Here is a 20,889-nt window from a genome sequence, read left to right on the forward strand (position 1 = left end):
TAGTTTGGAGCCAAACTGGCAAAGCAGACTCCTTTCATGGTCACGTTGTTGGGGGAATGCACCAAGTGTGATGAGAGAAGGGAAGATTTGGGAGATGGATTTATTTTAAGAATTTTAGGAATCACTACAGTTGTCTTTTGGATAAGAGATAAAGCACTGCAATATGTTCATTTTGTGTGCAATTGTTAATTTCCTGCAGTTGGATGAGTTACTGTTTCAGCTCCTCTCATTGAGTGAGGCAGTTTTGTTGAAAAGGCGACAAAGCTGGACTGCTGGGGCAAAGTGGGGATGGTTGAGTTAACACTGCAATTATTTTTCATTTTTGTTTATTTTATTTTTTTTGTTGCTTCAGTTTTTTCTCTATTTTAATCAGTGCACTGAAAATATACTGTACTAATCCACAAAAGCCTGGACTCTTGAACAGTTTAAAAGTCTGTCATTTCAGACTTTCACACAAATGAATAGTGATTGGATGATTTGTGAAAATAATGGAAGTTTACAGGTGAAACTTGCCTCTTATGACAGAATGTTAAAAACATTGTTATAAAATTGTGTAACAGGCTTATTTGGTTCATTCAGTTATTTGCACATGGCCTGGATCAAAACCATTAAACTACGAATATACAAATCATAGAAGTCCTTGGGGTGAAACAGAAAGGTAACACCACACATTAGAGTTTTTGTAATTTCCATGTTTTGATTTCCTTGGAATAATAGCCTGAAACTGATGACTTTCTCTGCCTCTAACGCTTCTCTCTTTGTGCATCTCATTACAAAATGCAGCACATTTTACATCCTAGTGATATCTATTTTCCTTCTCTCCTCACATATTTTGCACTTCTGAGAAGGAACACCCTAAAATACAGGGTGGGCCATTTAAATGGATACACCGTAATAACATGGGAATGGTTGGTGATATTAAAGTCCTGTTTGTGGCACATTAGTATATGTGAGGGGGCAAACTCCTCAAGATGGGTGGTGACCATGGTGGCCATTTAGCAGTCGGCCATCTTGGATACAACTTGCATTGAAATCTGCTGCAATGACCCAGTTACTGCGTTCACCAGATATCAACACAATTTCGATCCGCTCCTCACATGTTAACCTCTTCGACATGTCAATGGCTGTGAACAAAGAGTAACTTGTAAATAACTCATGAAAGAATAAAGTTACGTTGAAACCAAGCACACCATTGTTTTCTTGTGACATTACCAATAAGTTTGATGTGTCACATGGCCCTCTTCCTATTGAAAAAAACAAAAGTTGTATCCAAGATGGCCGACTTCTAAATGGCCACCATGGTCACCACCCATCTTGAGGAGTTTACCCCTCACATATACTAATGTGCCACAAACAGGACTTTAATATCACCAACCATTCCCATGTTATTACGGTGTATCCATATAAATGGCCCACCCCGTACATCCTCTAATCTCTCCATGTAGCCCTGTGCATGGCCTCTACTGTGTTCATAAAACAAAGCACCACAGTAGGAAGGGGAGCAAGGTTAAATGCTCATTTGATCAGTGGAGCAACTGGATGCTGATCTCAAGGGACGCGCATGCACACACATTAATTTCTATAAATGCAGACCTGTTAAAGGCATTATACTAAATCAAGTAAGACTTTGAATTCTCTTTCATCTGTCAGATTGATACAGCTTATTTTTTCAAAAATGGGATCACCATTTCTCCATAGTGCAACTCATTTGATTGCAGACGAACCTTTTGAACTAATCAATACAGCACTGATTGTCTGTAGAAAGCACTCAGAGTGAATTGATTATATGGTGACATTGGGATTGACTTCTGCAGAATATGCATGGAAGTGTTTTTTAGCCATGCGCATGGTGAGGCTTAAAAGGAAGGCTAATGCTGGCCAATCACTTGGTCAATCAGTTTGTTCCAGAGAGCGGAGTGAAATGTCTCTGATAATTTCTACTGACTTCCCTGACGTTTTCGTTTTGCTTTTAATGTCTCCAAAAGGGTTTGACAGTTTCTGATAAATTTGGCACAGAAGTTGATTCCTAGAGGAAAAATCCTTTTGACTTTGGTGATCCCTTGACTTTTTCATCTAGCCCTACAAACATGCCAAACATTTACATATCCTTTTAAATATCAGATGGACTGCTGTGAAAACTAGGCTGCGTCAAAGTATAGCCTCAAAAAACAGCAAGCGTGGCTCAGTGCCTGTCAGTGCTGTTATCTTCTCTTTCATCTTCTTATTTTATTCCTCACTGACCTGGATTTCAATGCAACATTTAAATGTTTCATGTTTAGAACGTTTTATAACAGCTTTCCTGCTACTCCATGAAAACAGGAAAAAGGGGACCCATTGAATGCCTCTCAAGCTATACTATGAAATAGTAGAGTGAAATTGCCCCATTAATATCCTCTCATTTGTTTGTGGTAGTTTCATATGATTAAGCCTAAATTACACTGCAGTGGTTATTGCATCTGCCCAGATTCTTTTTTTCAAAACATACCAAACAAACAGAACGAGGGTAAAAAATAATTCACAAACCACAGTGGTGCTATATATACAGCAGTTGTTTTGTTTGCTCTCAATTTCGACAGCCCTATTAAAGATTAATATCTGTCTGTACATGCTCTGGATAGCTTTTCTTTACATTCTTTAATTCTCACTCGCTTTTGCAACTTTGTACTTTTGTGTTGCTCGAAGCAACAACTCCACCTCATTGTCAGTCCATTTCAAGACGGTCCCTTTCCTCGACATTTTGCCCCGACGTTTCCGGAAAGTAAATAAACAGCTGACAGAAATCATGCAGGTCGAATTGTCTTACGTTTCACGCGTGCGCAATACAGGAACGTAAGCGTTTTCTGTCTTTTCAGTGTGGATGAACAACTGTTCAGAAATGATTGAAAACGATAGTGTGGATGCAGAGGGCCCAGGGCCTTCTTATTGTGAGGTGACACCACCGTGCTGCCCATAGCAGTGTACGGTTTATAGGATAATGCTAACGAGATCAGAACTTGTGTTTACAAGATTGTATTTGTAATATCTAATTAAGAATGCAATATTATTTGTCTCTCACTTTAAGACAAAGATGCAGTCTAATATAATGATGCAAATGGTTGAATGCTGTTCTAACGTGCCAGAACTAAAACCCCTTTCACTTGAGTATCATTCAGCCAGGTGTGGCATTTAACATTTTATGTCTTTTACCCACATCTCTGAAAATCTCTCGACACATCGGTGGCTCCCCCTGCCCCACTTACTAAGATGAACAAAACACTTTGGAAGGTTGTGAGTCAAGAAGTTTGTGAAAATGACTCACTGCTGTAACGGTTCAGATTTGTGAGTGATGCAATGACTGATGGTCAGCCTAGGGCTGATTTTTTTTTTGTCAGAGATTTGTTTCATAGCAATGAGTTTCCAGCAGGATCTCATGGACAGCAGCCATAGTGCCTAATTGCAGTTCAACAAGAGGAAATAGGAAGCTGCAGAACAGTCTGATGTGGATGATCAGGCATGAGTTTGACATTTTATGCTTTATAAAATTCCAGTTCAAACACGCACGATTTCATAAAAATTGGATGAATAGTTTAGGGAGATTGGTCTCCTGAAAATCAGCATCTACCTCTTTTTTTCTGGGATTTTGGCCAGTATTAAGGTGTTGAAGTGGATTTTAACTCATTTGGTCTGTGACCTAGTAACAAATCAGGAAAACTAGAGGCAGCCAACTTTTTTTTAAATATCATTTCCAGTTTCAGTGACCCAACATTAACCAAATCTAGCTTAATTTGTGTCAGAAGCATTTTAGAAAAGCACATTCCTTTGGCTAAACCAGTACGGTTGAATGTTCCCATGACGACTGAGGGAGACCTAAAAATAATAAGCTGAGGACTCTTGAGGACAGTGCATTTAATGATGGTTGAAGTGCAGTATGAGGAGGATAAGGTGAGAGATGATGGCAAATCAACAGTTAGGTGTGGGTACCAAGGAACAAGGTCTATTATGATTTGAAGAGAGAAAATGGAGTGGGACAAAGTGGATGGCTTTGAACATTAATAGCTGTTGGATAGACGAAAGCAGGATGGATGTGGGATGGGTGGATTTTGCCTTGAAAGGGAGTACAGGCTATTAGAATGGAATGATGACATTAGGAACATACACATAATGAGAGGAAAATCTAAGGAGAACACCCTTGAGGCTCAATTTACTATAATCCTTATCCGTAAAGCTACAGGGCTGTAGATGGTAAAGGGGTATAGACAGTAAGATGAAAACATGCACAATTTAATCTAAATGGAGGGTCTCAGATGCCAAGTACTTAACAGTGCCAGTCAATGCTCATCTTATGTGTTTTATGCCTGTCTCCATGATAATAATCAGATCTGTTTGCCACTGGCTTTGGTTAAATGAGCCTCTAAACCTTACTGGCCAAAACAATTTTTTTATTTTAGAAACTGGGATTCAGAAGAATACGTCACTGGATTTATGTTTTGCCAGATTGTGGGATGACAAGTGGAAAGGACTTACTTTGATGATGTGAATGAGCTCCATTTCCAGTTTCCATTGCACTTTTCAGTTTCACTACTGCTTGGAGATTATTCCATAAATTTTCCATGCAGACTATGGTCGACTTTTGAAATCTGCTAGTAACCAAAGCAACTGCATGGAAGTTTTCTGAGCAGGATATAGCTCTTTCCAGAGGTATACAGTGTATACAGTGCGACTGCTAGCAACCTCGAGAAAACACTGGCCAACCAGTCAAGGAATACACATTTTTCCCAAGCAAACTGAGCTATCAGCATCAACCTCAAGTAACCAGTCACCAAAAATGTGTAGGGGAATACACCTCTTTTCTTTTTCTTTTTTTCCAAGTGGCAGGTGGTTGTCATATTAACCAAGTGGTCTCTAGGTATGTGTGACTAGAGGCTTAGATAGACTTACCAATAACGTTACATTTTTTCAGTCCATGCTACAGAGCAACTCTCACAGTACTTGTCAGGACATTGTATCCCAAATCATTCTGATATTCATTGTTACTTTCTAAAATTTGTGTTCACTGCGAACATGACTCAGCCCATCTCAGCAGGGTAAACTGTAATCACTGATTGCAGAATTGATTATGGTGCATCCACATATTATAAAGAGAGTCAAGCCCCTATTGTGTCTATAAAATAGACCTTAATGATGAGAGCACAGATTAAGCTACTTTGTGTTGTCTCCTTTTTTGTTTGTCATTGGTTAAATGGAAGAAAAAGTTATTAATGCTCTCTTTTGCAAGGTATTATAGGCCTTCAAGATTCGGGCAAATCAACATTCATTCTGGTGCTGTGTAAAGCATTTATTCTTTCCACCTATTTTTTCTTCCATTCAGTGTATATTAAAGTTCAACCTGCAATATAAATATAGACAGAAATTAGTAGGCTATATCTTACACTACAGCCTGTATACTAATTGTATTCCAGACTGTAAATATTTTAACACTTTAAAAAAGATTCACTCTTATGACAACTAAGACTTCAGGATAAACATTAACCTAAGATCAAAGCTTTTTAAATTCTCTTTTTCATGGATGCCTGGACATTGTGCTTCGTTGCTTCTATGCATGGAAGAATGGCTACATTGATCATTTTACTGGATTTACAATCATTTGCACTGCTGTTATTTCTTAATGGTTCCATGCTCAGTTCAAAAGTCTCCATCTGTTATGGTATGGGAGGGCATTACTGCTTATAGATTTGGCAGCTTACACATCTGGAAAGTCACCAACAATAATGAAAGGTATGTATAAGTGTTATAGCAACATAAGCTGCCATCCAGACATCCTTTTCAGGGAAGACCTTGCATATTTCAACAAGACAGGGTCAAACACCATACCACTGCTAATTAAAAGAGTTTGGGCAAGATTCTGACCTCCTCGCAGTGTGAATGTATGTGGATATTAGATAGAAAGTACTTATGCGTAGAAAAAAGTGTTTGCATGAATTTGTGTGAGGCATGTTGTATAAAGAAATTTGAGTGGTTAAGCAGAATATAAAATACCTATATAAGAATCAGTCCATTTACCAAACAAAGATCAAAAAATGAAAAACATAACAAGGAGAACTGAGGCCTGTTGAGTAGCTGAATCCTATCAGACAAGAATAGGAAACATTGTTCTCCTGAAAGTCCAGCAACTGGTCTCCGCAGTTCCCAGAGATTTCTAGACTGTTGTTAAAAGAAAGGCGGATGCTACACTTTTTTTTAGATGTGTTGCTGTCATCAAATTCAAAATGATCTTTTTCTTTAAATGGTACATTTTATCAGTTTAAACATTTGATATGCTTTTTTGACATATTGTCAAAATTGCACCTGGAGATAAAGACATTAGGGTCCAGAACAAGCAGACTACGAGTCACCAAAACCATTATGAAACATTCTCTGGAGACCATGAATGTCAGTCCAAATACTTCTGGAAAGTGATTGCTGTGTGTTACATAGATGTGTTGTGTAACATTATTAAGGCCTGAGGGAGTGAAGGTGAAAGTGGGCTTAACATACAGTTCACTCAGTTTCTTTAAAACAAGGTAAAAAGAGAAACCAAGAGAAAGTAAAAATAACATCATCTTGATTTTTAAGTAATAGTAAATGGACTGGTTCTTACATAGCACTTTTCCACGCTGTCTGAGGATTTGAAGCTCTGTGTACAACTTACCCATTCAGGCTCATTCATACATGCACTTTTTTACAGCCAACCTTCCGATTAGTAGAGAACTTATAACTTGCTCTACCTCCTGAGCTACGGCCAGAGCGTTGTAGTCTTTTCACAATTCTCCCTTGAACAAAGTGGTCTTGAGCAATAGTTCTCCAGGCTTTCTTAAGGTCCTTTTTCTTTGTACATTGGCTGCCATTTTCAGAGGATTGTTTCTTTTTGTTTGTTTATTAAGCCACTTAACTCTGACCTATGAGTCATGAGTCATAAAAAGGCACCAAACTCAAGGATGAACCAGTGTTATACAGAACTGGAAACTTAGCAAAGAAAAAACACAGTTTGTCTCCATTTATCAAAGATAAAACAGTTTGACAAGCATAACACATTGTTTTTGCTCCAACAAGATGATTCCAAGAAGTGCTATTAGCCAAAAACTTATCATATCCCAGCATGGTGTTCAGTGTGTCATTTGAACAAAATTGAGGAACTCGATAAGTGGAGGTCCAAAGAAGAAGTGCCAGGCCTAAAAACTAGTAGATATATATATGTGAAAGCAGCATCAATGGAAGAGTAGCTGTTAAGAAGGGACCCAAACCAGGAAAGAAGGCTGAGGTATGCAAAAATGCACAAGAGCATTTTTGGCATAAAACATTGCATGCAAACATGGCATAGAACATTATCAGCCATTGATTGGTCACCTCAGAGCATGAACCTCAACATTATTTAAGCAGAGTGGGATCATCTTGACTGAGTAGACATTCAAAGGCTGCTAACACCCCAAGAAGAGGTTTGAAACGACCTTCAGTAAGCCTGGAGAGCTATTCCTTAAGACTACTTAAAAAAATGTTGAAAAATATTTTTCCAGTGTGTTAGAATTGTACAAATCTTGTTTTACCTTGTGTACACAATTTACTTTGTCCCTTTCTGGCATATTTGTCACACTTTCAGATCATCAAATAGATTTTAATATTAGAGACAGATAACTCGAGTAGATACAAAAAGCCATTTTTAAATGATGATTTAAAATGCTATCTGAACTTGTGAAAAATTATTGTCTGTCTTTATTAGCTCATGAATTAACTAAGTACAGTTAAAAAAAAATCAGTTTCACTACTGACAGCCAGGCCTGATTGCTGTCAGACTTATTGATTGAAGAAATCACCTAAACAGTTAAAGACATCATACAGCAGGATGGCAGTAGATAAAAAACTTCACCCCATCTAAAAGTAGTTAGTAATCGATAAGCTCCTGCATGATTTGGACTATGTGATGCTGAAAAGTAATGATCCTGACATTAAACCCCAAACCACTGAGATCTTAGTACTTAATGAAGTACTTGTGATACCATTGGCCTTTAGGCTAGAGTTGCTGTAGTGCACTCTACACATAAATAGCATAATAACAACGGATCCCATAACCTTCTGCTGTAAACAAAAGAAGGAACAATGATCTTTGTAACTAAACTTTGTAAACTAAAAGCAGTATTGAATCATTTTTTTAGCAACTGAATATGAAAGTTGCATGAACAATAGTATGAACACCATTATGCACGATTTCACAATCAGTGCGTTCTTTTTAAGTGGCTATGTTGAGAAGCTCGTGAAGTGATTTTTAGTATGACAATCAAAGAAAATTCATGTTTTTAGAGCATCAGTTAGATACATTACAGCAAACTCAGTTAATGATTACATTGATTATATTCTTTGTTAATTATTTTACCCCTTTCATTAATCAGTACTATTTGTTTGAGAAGTAGAATTTATAAATGTAGCTTGAAATAAAACTCGGTATCAACAGAGTAAAAACTTTCATGTCTCTGTGCTAAAAATAGCTATAAGCTATAACTATTATCCACTTAGCTCATCACTCAAAAGAATGTAAGGATATGACAAATAGTCTAAATGTGAAAAAATAAATGAATGCGAGTTAAATGGATAAATGTGAATTTATAAATATATGTGTGTGTTTTTAATTCAAGTTCTTTGCCACTAAGGTGTAGCTAACTGTAGTTTGTACTTTAAGTGTGGAAATAATTTATAATAGTTAGTAATTCTCTTTATAACACCAGTCATCTTATGCACAAGTTTGTAAATAGGTTGATTGTACATGTCCGTAGTTTGATTTCTTGCCTTTTTCTTCATTTTGTCAAAACTATTCTCAAGTCACTTCCACCTATTTAATATATTATATAGTGGTTGTTAGAGCCCAATCACAATAGGATTTTTAAGACTGATGCTGATATCAGCTGATAGTTCTTTCTTTCAGAACTTATATATAAAGATAGTCCCCTAACGTTTGTTATGAGTACTTAGTTTTTACTTACGCTGTCTAACTCAGATCAGCTAGTTGTGTTTTTGTGTGTTTCAAACACATGTTCTGGAAATTTGTAGGGGGCCTTCTGGTGGACAAACTACACAACATCAACATGGTTGAAGAGTTCTTCCATGTTTTCTTTACTTTTTACATTTTAATTTTTCGCCCATTATAAATGCAGATACTAATACATTTCGAAACAGCTAATATTGGACTATTTGTTAGGCTTCAGTGGATGTAAGATAAATAGTGGTGAACAGAGTTTGAAATGTAATTGGTTGACCGTGCTTGAATTCTCATTCACATAACAAATGCAAAGATTGTGCACCTGAGGCTTGATATCTGTGTGCAGCAAAAGCGTTTCTACTCATTGCACTTTGACTTTGGATTGCTGCTGTAATATTTAGATAGCTCACTGGGCTTAATTTAATTGGCGCAAAATTGCATTCTTTTTACTCAGGGAATGGAAATTGAATGTGATGAAACCTAGTGTTGAAGATGAAAAAAGAAAAATGTCTGGTGTGATTATGGCTTATGCTGCTGGTGCAACTAGGTGTGAGGTCAAATTGTCAAAATGAGCCAAGCCTCTAAGAAGTTTCCAAGTTAACAGAGGAGCAAACGAAAAGGTCCTACTTTTTGAGTTATCACTAGAACCAGTTGCTTTTGCTTAGCAACCAGATTGCTTAAAACTACCAGTTATAATTGGAAAGCAATTGAAGTGGAACAGCAGAGAAAGGGAGCTTCTTTTGTAATCAGCAATCAGGCTGCTGCTGGTATAATCATACACATTTAAAACCAGTGCCCCCATTAAGTTCAGTGCCGTGGCCCCTGTAATCAGTTTCACTGGCAAAACCCTTCTTCTCATTAAGTTTTTCCAGTTAGAAGAAGAGGAAAAAACTTCAGTCATACATGTGAGTGTATCAAATTGGTCATTCTTCTTCAACCAAGAAGTCAGCCAATCATTTGCATTTTATAGGGCAGGGGTGGCCAACCCGCGGCTCTCGAGCCGCATGCGGCTCTTTGCCTGGTTTCATGCGGCTCTTACGTTCATATCAAAGTTTATGTTTGTGTTTTGATTTTTTTTATGTTGTTGTTTTAAAATGTGCGCGTTCGCTTCGCTTGAGTTCAATACGGTATTTTTCATCAAATGCGCATGTGTGTGAGATGAAAATACCGCAAAGTTTCCCAGTAGGAGCAAGTTCGCCCTTAAAATGGCAGGAAAAAAATGCACAGCAAAAAGAAAATATGAAGATGAACACAGGACGTTTTTAACAGAGTGGGAGAGTTTATATTTTTTTGTTGAACGCAATGGTAAGCCATTCTGCCTTATATGTCAGACGTCATTAGCGCATTTCAAAGCTTCAAATCTTCAGCGCCACTTCAGCTCACTCCATGCTAACATCGACCAGGAATTTCCAAAAGGGACTGAACTTCGCAAGCACGAGTTGGCCACTTTGAAAAGTCAGGCAGAAAAGCAGATACAGTTTTTCCAAAAATTTACGAAGCGGTCAGAGACCATAACGCTCGCATCCTATCAGCTGGCTTGGAACATTGCACGGGCTAAAAAGCCATACAATGAAGGGGAGTTCGTTAAAAAATGCCTCAGTGATGTTGTTGGAATCTTGTCTCCTGAAAACGACAAATTAAAACGCATGGTATCAGACGTCCAACTGTCCCGCCACACTGTTGAACACAGAATATCGGACATTAACACGGCTATTGAATCACAGTTGCACTCTGACCTTCAAGCATGTGAGTATTTTAGTGTCGCATTGGATGAGAGTTGTGATATACAAGACAAGCCTCAGTTGGCAATATTTGCACGGTCTGTTTCAAACGATTGTGTGATCAAAGAAGAACTCCTGGATATTGTGCCATTAAAAGACAGAACCCGTGGCATAGATGTGAAAGAAACCATGATGGCTGCATTTGAAAAAGCAAATCTGCCCATAACGAAATTAACTGCAATAGCCACGGATGGAGCACCAGCCATGATGGGATCTGTGAACGGGCTTGTGGGGCTGTGCAAAGCTGACCAAACTATTCCTGACTTTTGGAATTTCCACTGCATCATCCACATGGAGCAACTCGTGTCTAAATCATTGAATTTAGATAACGTCATGAAGCCTGTGATGGAAATCGGCAACTATATCCGCACACATGCGCTTAACCACAGGCAATTCAAGAATCTCATCGCTGAGCTGGACCAAGGGCTTCCAGGTGACCTGCCGCTGCACTGCACTGCACTGTGAGGTGGCTGTCAAAAGGCCAGGTACTCTCTCGCTTCTTTGAGCTTTTGGATGCCGTGAAACTGTTTATGGAAAAGAAGGACAAGGACTATCCCGAGCTCTCGGACCTCAAGTGGATTATGGATCTGGCCTTTTTGGTCGACATGCTGTGTCACTTGGACAGACTGAACCTGACCCTGCAGGGTAAGTTAAAAATGCTCCCTGACCTAGTGCAAAGTGTGTTTGCGTTTGTCAACAAACTGAAGCTGTTCAAGACACATATTCAAAAGGGAGATTTAACGCATTTTCCCACTCTGCTAAAAGCCAGCGGGCAAGTCGCCAGTGCTGCCCTGAGTAAGCAAAGAGCCAGATATGCAACGCTGATTGAAAACTTGCACGAAAGCTTCGTGACCCGGTTCCATGATCTACAATTGAAAAGGCCACAGATTACGTTCCTCGTCGACCCATTTAATGCAGAGACCGGCTGTTTGAAAGTCCCGCTAGTCACAGATGAAGCTGCGGCTGAGTTGGAGATGATCGATCTTTGTGAAGAGGACCAATTGAAACCTGCTTTAAGGGAAGGGACCATTGAGTTCTGGAAAAGTGTGCCAATGGAAAAATACCCCAATGTCAAACGGGCTGCGCTTAAGATACTGTCAATGTTTGGGTCAACATACGTCTGCGAGTCTGTGTTTTCTACCCTAAAACATGTGAAATCAAAGCATCGATCTGTTCTGACTGACACACATGTGAAAGAATTGCTTCGAGTGACAACAACGGAATACAAGCCAGATTTAAAGAGGATTGTTCAAGGCAAGGAATGCCAGAAGTCCCACTAAACAACATGCATTATAAAAGTAAATGCTATTGTAGATTATTATATTTTTGTTTGTGGACTTGGTTGAACTGAGAGTTTGTGTGTGTGAGACAGTGCACACAATGTTCATTGTTGAAAATGACTGGCCTGTGGTTTTAGTACTGTAGGAGTCCATTTCTGTCATTATCATGTTGGTGTGTGACATTTACAATAAATCTGGCTGAGCAGAGGTGTGTGTGTGTGTGTGTGTGTGTGTGTGTGTGTGTGTGTGTGTGTGTGTGTGTGTGTGTGTGTGTGAGTGTGAGAGAGAGAGAGAGAGAGAGAGAGGGAGGAAAGGATGGGTGATGTTCATGTGTGCCCATGCGTATGATGTGGCTCTTTGCGGTAACACAGTAAAAAAAAAGTGGCTCTTGGTCTCTGACTGGTTGGCCACCCCTGTTATAGGGTAACTAAAAGAAAATTCTAACATTACAATAAAAAGTTGCTGAAATGTTGCTGCCTTTTAACATTTTGAGGTCTAAGTCATCACTGGTGTTAAATCCTGATTCTAACCCTTCCCTTAGGGCTGGGATTAGTATGGAGGTCTTTGATAAACATCATCAGGATCCAACATGGCTAAAAACATGGTGTGAGTTTGGAAATGATCAGTTAGATCATGTAAAGAAGGCCTGATTGCATTAATGAATGCTGTAGATCTGCTCTTCTTCTTTTTTAAGGGTTTCTTTGGCTGTTTTTGTAATGAGTGTATTGTACTGTATTACCACTGAAATAACTTTAATTTCATTAAATGCCATATTGTTCAACTGGATTTTTAGTTTGGTTCAATTTCTCACTAGGTTTCTTTCTGGCTTCTTTTTAAACCGTAGACATAATTTTTTACTGTCATGGGCACAAAGAAATGCAATTTATATTCTTTTAAATTGAGCTTTCTTTTTATATCCTCATAACTTTGTTCCCTCTCCATGGTGCTGCTGACTGGGTATTCAGTTTGAAAGCTGCTGCACTCAGAATAAATGGCATTTCTGTCATGAAAGCTTTAAAAGTAAGTGCAGGTAGTTTTTGACTGCCAATCTGAAAGTGGCAAGAAATCACATTTAGGCAAATGGATAAAATAACGTGTTTGAGTGTGTCAGACAGGTTATAGTGTAGATGGAAAATAGAATGGGATCTTTTTGATGAGTAAGAAATGATGATCATTTGTCACTTTCAGTCACTTGATTGCTGCAAAGCTCGGATAGTTCAACACAAATAAGACAAAACCTTTTATCTCCCAGGATTCTAGTCAACTTTGGCATTGTTATACAAACCTGACAATGCTTGATAAGCACCTCTACATAACTTCAACAGGGGTCTCCAAGACAAAAAAAAGTGCTTCGGCAACTTTTCAGTGATGCACAATAGAAGCTGAATATGTGTTGTGTACACACACATTAAGCTTGAAAAGCTGCACTGCTGTGTGCTGCTCTCTCTGTCTGGACTTTGACAGCTTATACAAACAGACTAAGGTACTGAATACTGGACAATTACACACAGTGACAATGGCAGCACACATATCCACACATGCACCAATAAAACTTGGGGAACTTCAAAAGAATTCAATTGCAGTTTTAAGTGCTGTTAACATTGATGTTCACTGTTAATTATTATGCACCATTTGTTACTGAAGATCTTCAGACTGGAGTGTTGTGTCTTGATGTTATGAATGATCAGAGAAATGCTTCAAATAGGCAATTCAGGTGACCTGAAAGAATTTGAAAAGATCAGTGTCGCTGCCAACAGAGTTTCATCTGCCATGCTGCGACAGAAAAGAAGCAATAAAATAAAACCAACTAAAAAATCTCCATAAGATAAATCTGATATTAATAAATGATAGCTTCTATAGGTCACACTGTTTTGGATTTTATAAAACAGCTCTTGGGATTGAAGATTTTTAATGGAAAAGTTTTGATTGATAGTTTTGTTTTATAACTTTCTATCTGCCAAGTTTAAATTTATGTCTTGATTGGCTTACACGGACAGCTTTACAGTACTGTGCAAAAGTCCTGTCATCCATTATTTCTTTAAAATGGAAAATTGGTGCATTGATTTATTAAAAACATACAAACATGATACAGGTTGTGGGAAACGAGCATTTGTACAATTCTGGTGAGTTGAAAGTCAATATTTGGCATCATCATCTTTATTTAGCATAGCCTGAACTGTCTTGGGCAAGCTTTCTTTTAATTTCTTTATGCAGTATTCAGGAATAGCTCTCCAGACTTCTTGAAGGATGTTGGCTGCCTTTTTTGCCATTCTCTGTCAAGATGATCTTACACTGCTTCAATAATGCTGAGGTTGTGGCTCTGGGGGCATCGCTCTATGACTGAAAGTGTTCCATTATGTGTGTTTTTCTAAAAAAAAAAATGTTATCTAGGTATGGTTTTATCAGTTGGTGTATTGGCGTTGTATGAGTGATGAAAATCTGAGAGTACTCTTCTGTGTTGATATGCCGATCAATTTTAACACTGTCTGAAATGCAGCTCCAAACTCTGATAGAACTTCACTGTGTTTTACAGATAGCTGTAGACACTCACTGTTGTACCCATTACATATTGACAATGATTTGAACCAAAAATGTCAAATTTAGAGTCATCACTCCATAACACCTGTTGCCACCGATTTTTCACCCCAGTCATCATGTTTGGCATACCTCAGTCTTTTCTCCCCATTTCTCTTTCTTAAGAATGCTTCTTGGAAGTCACCCTTCCACTCACAGCATTTCTGATAAGGCTTCAATGAACAGTAGATGGATCAACTGCGTTTCCTTTTGGACATTTGTTGCTTAAATATGCAGAGTTTTTGATAAGTAGTTTTTTTTGCCTGTCATCCTATGTTTAACATATTGTAACAATTTAACAGTTGGTTATTTGCTAAATCGTCAGTTACAAATATACACAACACTAGTTCATCCCTTGAGTTGAGTGCAAGGATTTACTGTTGCAAGGACTGGACTGAAAATGAGTGAAAAAGCAGCCAAAATCCAAAGAACTTTGAAAGCACTTCTGAACACCTGAAGAACTATCGCTTAAGACCACTAAAAAAAAAAAAGCTTACAATAACGTTTGGCTCCTGTGAAAAACCTTAAGAAAAAAGTCCAGACCTCAACATTAGTGAAGCAGTGTAGGATCATCTTGACAGAGAACGGGACCAAAGACAGTCAGCATCCAACAGAGCTTTGAAAGTCCTTCAAGAAGCCTGGAGAACTATTCCTGAAGACTACTTCAGGAAATGACAAGAAAACTTGCCTCGGAGTGTTCAGGCTGTGTTGAAGGATTGAATTGCCCTATATAATTTATTTCCATGGATTTCCACGTAGTATATGTTTATCATGTCCAAAGACATGCAGCTTGTGGGGATAGGTTAATTGGATAATCCAAATTGCCACTAGGTGTGAATGTGCGAATGAATGTGAGTGCGAATGGTTGTCTGTCCCTGTGTGTTGGCCCTGTGACAGACTGGCGACCTGTCCAGGGTGTACCCCGCCTTTCGCCCTATGACAGCTGGGATAGGCTCCAGCGCCCCCCGCGACCCTGAAAAGGATAAGCGGAAGCGAATGGATGGATGGATGGATATGTTTATCATTTCATCATTTCCATTTTCCTAACAAAATATAAAGAATTGAGGGGTGACTCATGACTTTACAGCACTATAGGGCATCCTCCATCCTTTTCCCTCTAACCTGACAGCATTTTTGGACTGAAACCAAAAGTACACAAAAATCCAAGCTTCATATTCTTCTTCTTTTTTTAAATTTCCTCTTTGCCCTCTTTTTCTGTGTATTTCAGGTAATGCTGGCTGCTTCCTATTGGTCACTGCTGGCCCCAGCCATCGACATGGCGGAGGATTCTGGGAAGTACGGCTCATTTGCTTTCGTGCCTGTGGCTGTAGGATTTACACTGGGGGCCGCGTTTGTTTACTTCGCTGACCTTGCCATGCCCTTCCTGGTAGGAACTCTGACACATACAGTATTCTATGTTTCCTGGAGAGCACAAAAAATAATCTTGTGGTGATGTGAATGTAGCAGGTGCTGATCAATTCTTAATGTCTGCTTATATGTATTCACGGTCACTTTTCAAAGACTTATCACCACGCACGGGAGCAAGCTATTGATAATTCATGAGGGAAAGAAGAAGAAATGGAGGACATACTGTGGTGTGAATGTGAAGAATTGAGTTCCATGCAGAAATAAACAGAAATACCCACTTAACCTAGATAGGGCATATCTGAATTTGAAACCTTGAGGACTAGGTCAGTGAGGTTAATACAGATGAAATTTCTACAAGGGGCATAGAGTAGCATGGCAGTTTTCTTATAATTAAAGTATTGAAATTTAGTACATGCATACAGATATTCTATGATACAATAGCAGAGAACAGAGCTTTCTACTCACGAAAAAGTTGAATCTTGGCACAGATTTGCCACCCATATTCCTTTGAGAGGTCTGCAGAAATGCCTAATGTTACCTGAGGCAACACATACTTGTTAAAAGGACCAAGATTGTGTTTTGTTCCACTTTGCCTGCACTGGTCTTTTGTGTGGTTTAGATAATAGCATAATTGCTGCTGAGAGCAACTGCTGGTTGAAGAATAGAAAACATGACAGAGAAAATGAGTTTGGGCCAAAGCTAGTAGAATGCATCTCGGAGGATTAATCAATATAAAGTTCTTTGTTGCCTGCTTGGGAACTTTTGTAGATGATAGCTTTTGAAATACTTCACTGTTTGCATATTGATACATTTTTTTTTTGCCAAAGGCCAGCACACCTGTAAGCCTGATAGACCCAAGAAAAGAGCTTGGGTAACGTAACCATGAAAAACAAATCAAAGCAATATCATGGAACTGGTTCCATTAATGGAGACATTACCCTGACATCTATTACAGTTTCTTTCAGACTATGTTATTTGCATGCTTTTTTCCATAGACAATCAAATTATAAGCTTATTTTTTCTCTTTTTTTCTACTTCTTTCAATGGTATATAAATGACTGACACCTCAGTCAAAACAAACTTTAAGCTAACTTTTTAGCTCACTTTTAGGCTTAATAAAACTCTAAATGGGTAAATATAGAAATGGGTGATTTTAAAATGGGAGCTTAAATCATTTTTGGAGCTAGCGTCAAGTTGTCATTAAAGGAATTGGATTTTTTGGAGCTTTCAATACTGGGAGTGCACTGAGCATAGATAGAGGAGGTAGATAAAGAAGAGATGCACACCAATCAGCCACAACATTAAACCACTGACCTGTGAAGTGAATGATATTGATCATCTCGTTAAAAGCCAGTGTTCTGCTTGACAGCTTCGGGTTCTGGCATTCAAGTGATTATCGCTTTGACATGTACAGCCCACCTAAACATTGGCAGAGCAAGCACTATCCCGCGTTGGATCGACTCCCCCAGATGGCAGTGGCCCCACCCGCGGCAGATCCCATTATGCTTAAAACTGCTGGAGAACAACTCGAGAAACATGGCAAAGGTGTTGACCCAGCCTAATAACTGCCCAGATTGCAGCTTGAATGAGTGTCAGCAAGACATTTGGAAACAGACTTGATCCACTTGGCTATTGTCTTTATGCTTTAGTCTTCTTTTAGTCTTCGTCCCAAGAAGAATAGATTCACAGAATAAGTTAGATTCACACGAGTGCGACGTTTAGGACAGGAAAAGGTAAATAACTTCAGTCCAACAGATTTATAATGATGGAAAGCTTAATTCTGTAGCTGGTTTGTCATTTATTACTTTGTCAACTCAGCCTGTTTCTCATCTTTCTTTAAAAGAAACAGAGAGAATATGAATATGTGTAAAACATTGACAGAGATCTGCAAACCTCTACAAATTACAACAAAGCTGATCTGTACAGCTGGACTTTTATTAACGATCCTTTAACCCTTTCCAAAAACGCCCATGTCTTGTTAATGCAGATTTTTGCAATCTCAAATGATACAAAAAACAGGTCTGAGCCTTCAGACATGCGCCAGCACAGGAATGTGGAGTGACAGTAGTGGAGTGGGGAGATGTGGGATGCGGCCACAACAGTCAGAGCAGCAGAGAACAGCTGTTGCCTTAAGCTCCTGCAGTCACACCAGGACAGAAGCAATCACTTGAATTACATATGAAGGAGTGCATAACGTCGCTGTCATGCACACTCATATAAGATGACACGCACTCGCATAAACACAGCGTTACACACATATCCCTGTGAGGATGACGAACAGTGAAAGCGAGGGTGATGAAAAGCATGCGTTCAAAGATTTGGTTGTGCGTCTTTGATCAAATCTACGATGCACATTTGAAAATGTAGAAAACACACAAGGGTTGTATTTTTAGGGTTTGATATTAAGACCATCAGTTAAGTTCAGATTTCATAACCTTCATTCAGTTATCAGCAGAGTTGTGTCATTGTGCAGGATAAAGCTTGACTGTTGTTGTGTGGCATATTTGAACCTCATAATCCGATATTAAAACCTGGCAACTTGATGTGAGGGAAAGGTAATGAAGTTAGGGACCGTCTCAATACTAAGAAATCAGGGAAGAGTAATAGGCTGTATATAAATGATAGACATAGCCTCTGGGTTGGAAAATGGAAGCCACTGTGGAAGCACCTTAAAAGGCTTCAAACCTTCATTCTGTCAAACGGTGGATTGTATAAACGTCTACTGCAAAACAACCCAAAGCTCCCTTGATCTATGGCATCAGTATGTTTTCCTGATGGGTTTTTGTTCTTAAGAGATAGCATACCTTGTGAATGAAAGGCCAATACTATTCTTCGTTTTCAAAGGGAGATCCACCCTCCAGTTTATGCAAAACCACTCAGGCTTCACGAGAGGATTGTGGCCAATTGTCAGCCATCTTTCAGATACAGCCTGCAGAATAAATGAGGGACATTAGAGAACAGTTTTTCTAATTTTCTTGTTTGTGCAAAAAAAAGAAAAAATGCAAATGGTCACGACAGGACAGTAGTATAACAGGGTAGTATAAAAAGGGTTTTTACTTTGAAAATTGAGCAGTTAAATGGCAGATATGACTGGACTTCCTGTTCTCCTCACCTGCTGTGTGCAGACTGACACATTGTCCCATTACTGCTACTGCAACTCCTTTTATTTTAGGATCATTTAACGATGGTGAACGCTCCCGTCCTAAATCAAATGAGATAAATGTTTCTCCTCCTGGAGGAAAAAAAATCATTTCTGTAAGACCAGGACAAAAAGCAATCTACTGCTTGGGAGAAGAGAGAAAAAAGAAACACCTATTGTTATAATTTACTGCCTGTCTTTCACTCCATCACTTCACCTCTTCGCATTTCAGCAGGGGCTAATTGGGCTGCTGACCTTCCTTTCTGTAAGCCACCCATGCAGCAGTTTAATACCTGTACTCCACTGGTAGTCTTAGTAATAGGGCAGGAGATAGCAAGTACAGCAATGGGCAAACAAAAACATTTCTCAGAGCTTCAGCAGGGACATGTTTGTGAAAAGAGTTCAGAGCTGTAAAGACTTTTTAATCTATTGTATTCTCAACACACCATAACACACAGAGTACATTGTAAACTGTAGATAGCTATCAACTAGACAACTCTTTTATGCGCTTGGAAACAACATGAAATACATCCTGGTGTTCTCCCAAGAACACTTTCATAATCTGGTCCAATTTCCTGCTGTAAGACTTATGATACATATATGTGTTCTGAGGTGGGCTCATCAAACTCTTGACAACTTTACAAACCTGCTTGTGGAAATGCAAATCCCAGAGATTTGTTAAAGCTTAAGCTTAATTTAACACTTCCTAATTACCATGTAAGACGACCTGCTGTGCTCGATTTGTGGGCGAGTTTTCTCTACAAACGTGGTCCCTAATTTCACATCATTAAATCCAGGAAATTAGCAGGTGGATACACAGCATCCCTACCAGTGTTAGTATGAGCGTCAAGGGACCCAAAATAGATAGAAAATGGTTAGTCATAGAACTATAAATACAAAAAAAAAAACCTTTTGCTAAAGCAAAGTGCTAGATAATTAGGTGGTGGGCATTCAAAAATCAGACACGGTGAGTGTTATTTCACATTTGAGTGGAATGGAAGACGGTGTTGAACAGCAGCTGTGATGCTGCCTGTTCTTTTTTAACTTCAGGTTTTTTTGTCAAATCTGGTGTATCGGAAAACAGATTAAATAAAAAACCTGAGTGTTGAAACCTTCAGTAAGATCTGGGGGATCATGAATGCAGTGGTTGAGTGGTTGTTTTGGATTAACTTGTCCTCTTAGATGGTGGGGCACTGATAACAAATGGAAAGTTCTTCAGCGTGATCACCCGTGATCAACGTTTGATGAAACGTCTTGATGCTGATGGGACTTGTTTTCCAGAATCCCATTCACAGGGCATGAAGGGTCAACGAGTGGTTTGATGAGTATGAAAATGATGTAACCCATATGCCCTGGCCTTTACACTCATTAGATTAGATGGTGGACAGTTGACAGCAACTTTCCCTTTCAATAAATGAGGGAATATTTTTTGGAAGAATGTTTTCATTGAATCCTTTTTTAAAACTAGAATTTGAAACTAATGAGATTAATAGTCTCTTTTGTGAGTGTCCTTCACCCAGATGGGAAGCAGTATGTAGTGTCATATTAGATGTCATTAACCCTCATAAGACTGGCAACCTGCCCAGGATGTACCCTGGCTTGTACCCTATTGTAGCTGAGAAAGGCTCCAACCCTACGTAACCCTGATAAGAATAAGTGAAAGAGGATGGATGATGGAGAAGAAACTGTAGCTGCCAGAGAAAAGAGCATGCAGGTTCAAACCTAGAATAGTGCAAGTGAGCGTTCATACTGCTTCTTTGCCTT

At 38.9% G+C, this 20,889-nt stretch overlaps 1 protein-coding gene across 2 annotated transcripts in view; it reads left to right on the forward strand.

The window, feature by feature from the left end:
- The window catches only part of slc39a11 (solute carrier family 39, member 11), a 184,013-nt gene that overhangs the window by 21,569 nt on the left and 141,555 nt on the right, over positions 1–20,889 (forward strand). For both annotated transcript variants that reach the window (XM_080873647.1, XM_080873648.1), the window contains exon 4: positions 15,847–16,005. In XM_080873647.1, the coding sequence (XP_080729773.1) occupies positions 15,847–16,005 (159 nt within the window). The remainder of the gene's footprint in view (positions 1–15,846; positions 16,006–20,889) is intronic.

This window comes from Rhamphochromis sp. 'chilingali' (assembly GCF_963969265.1).
Source record: "Rhamphochromis sp. 'chilingali' genome assembly, chromosome: 22".
Taxonomy (NCBI): Eukaryota; Metazoa; Chordata; class Actinopteri; order Cichliformes; family Cichlidae; genus Rhamphochromis; species Rhamphochromis sp. 'chilingali'.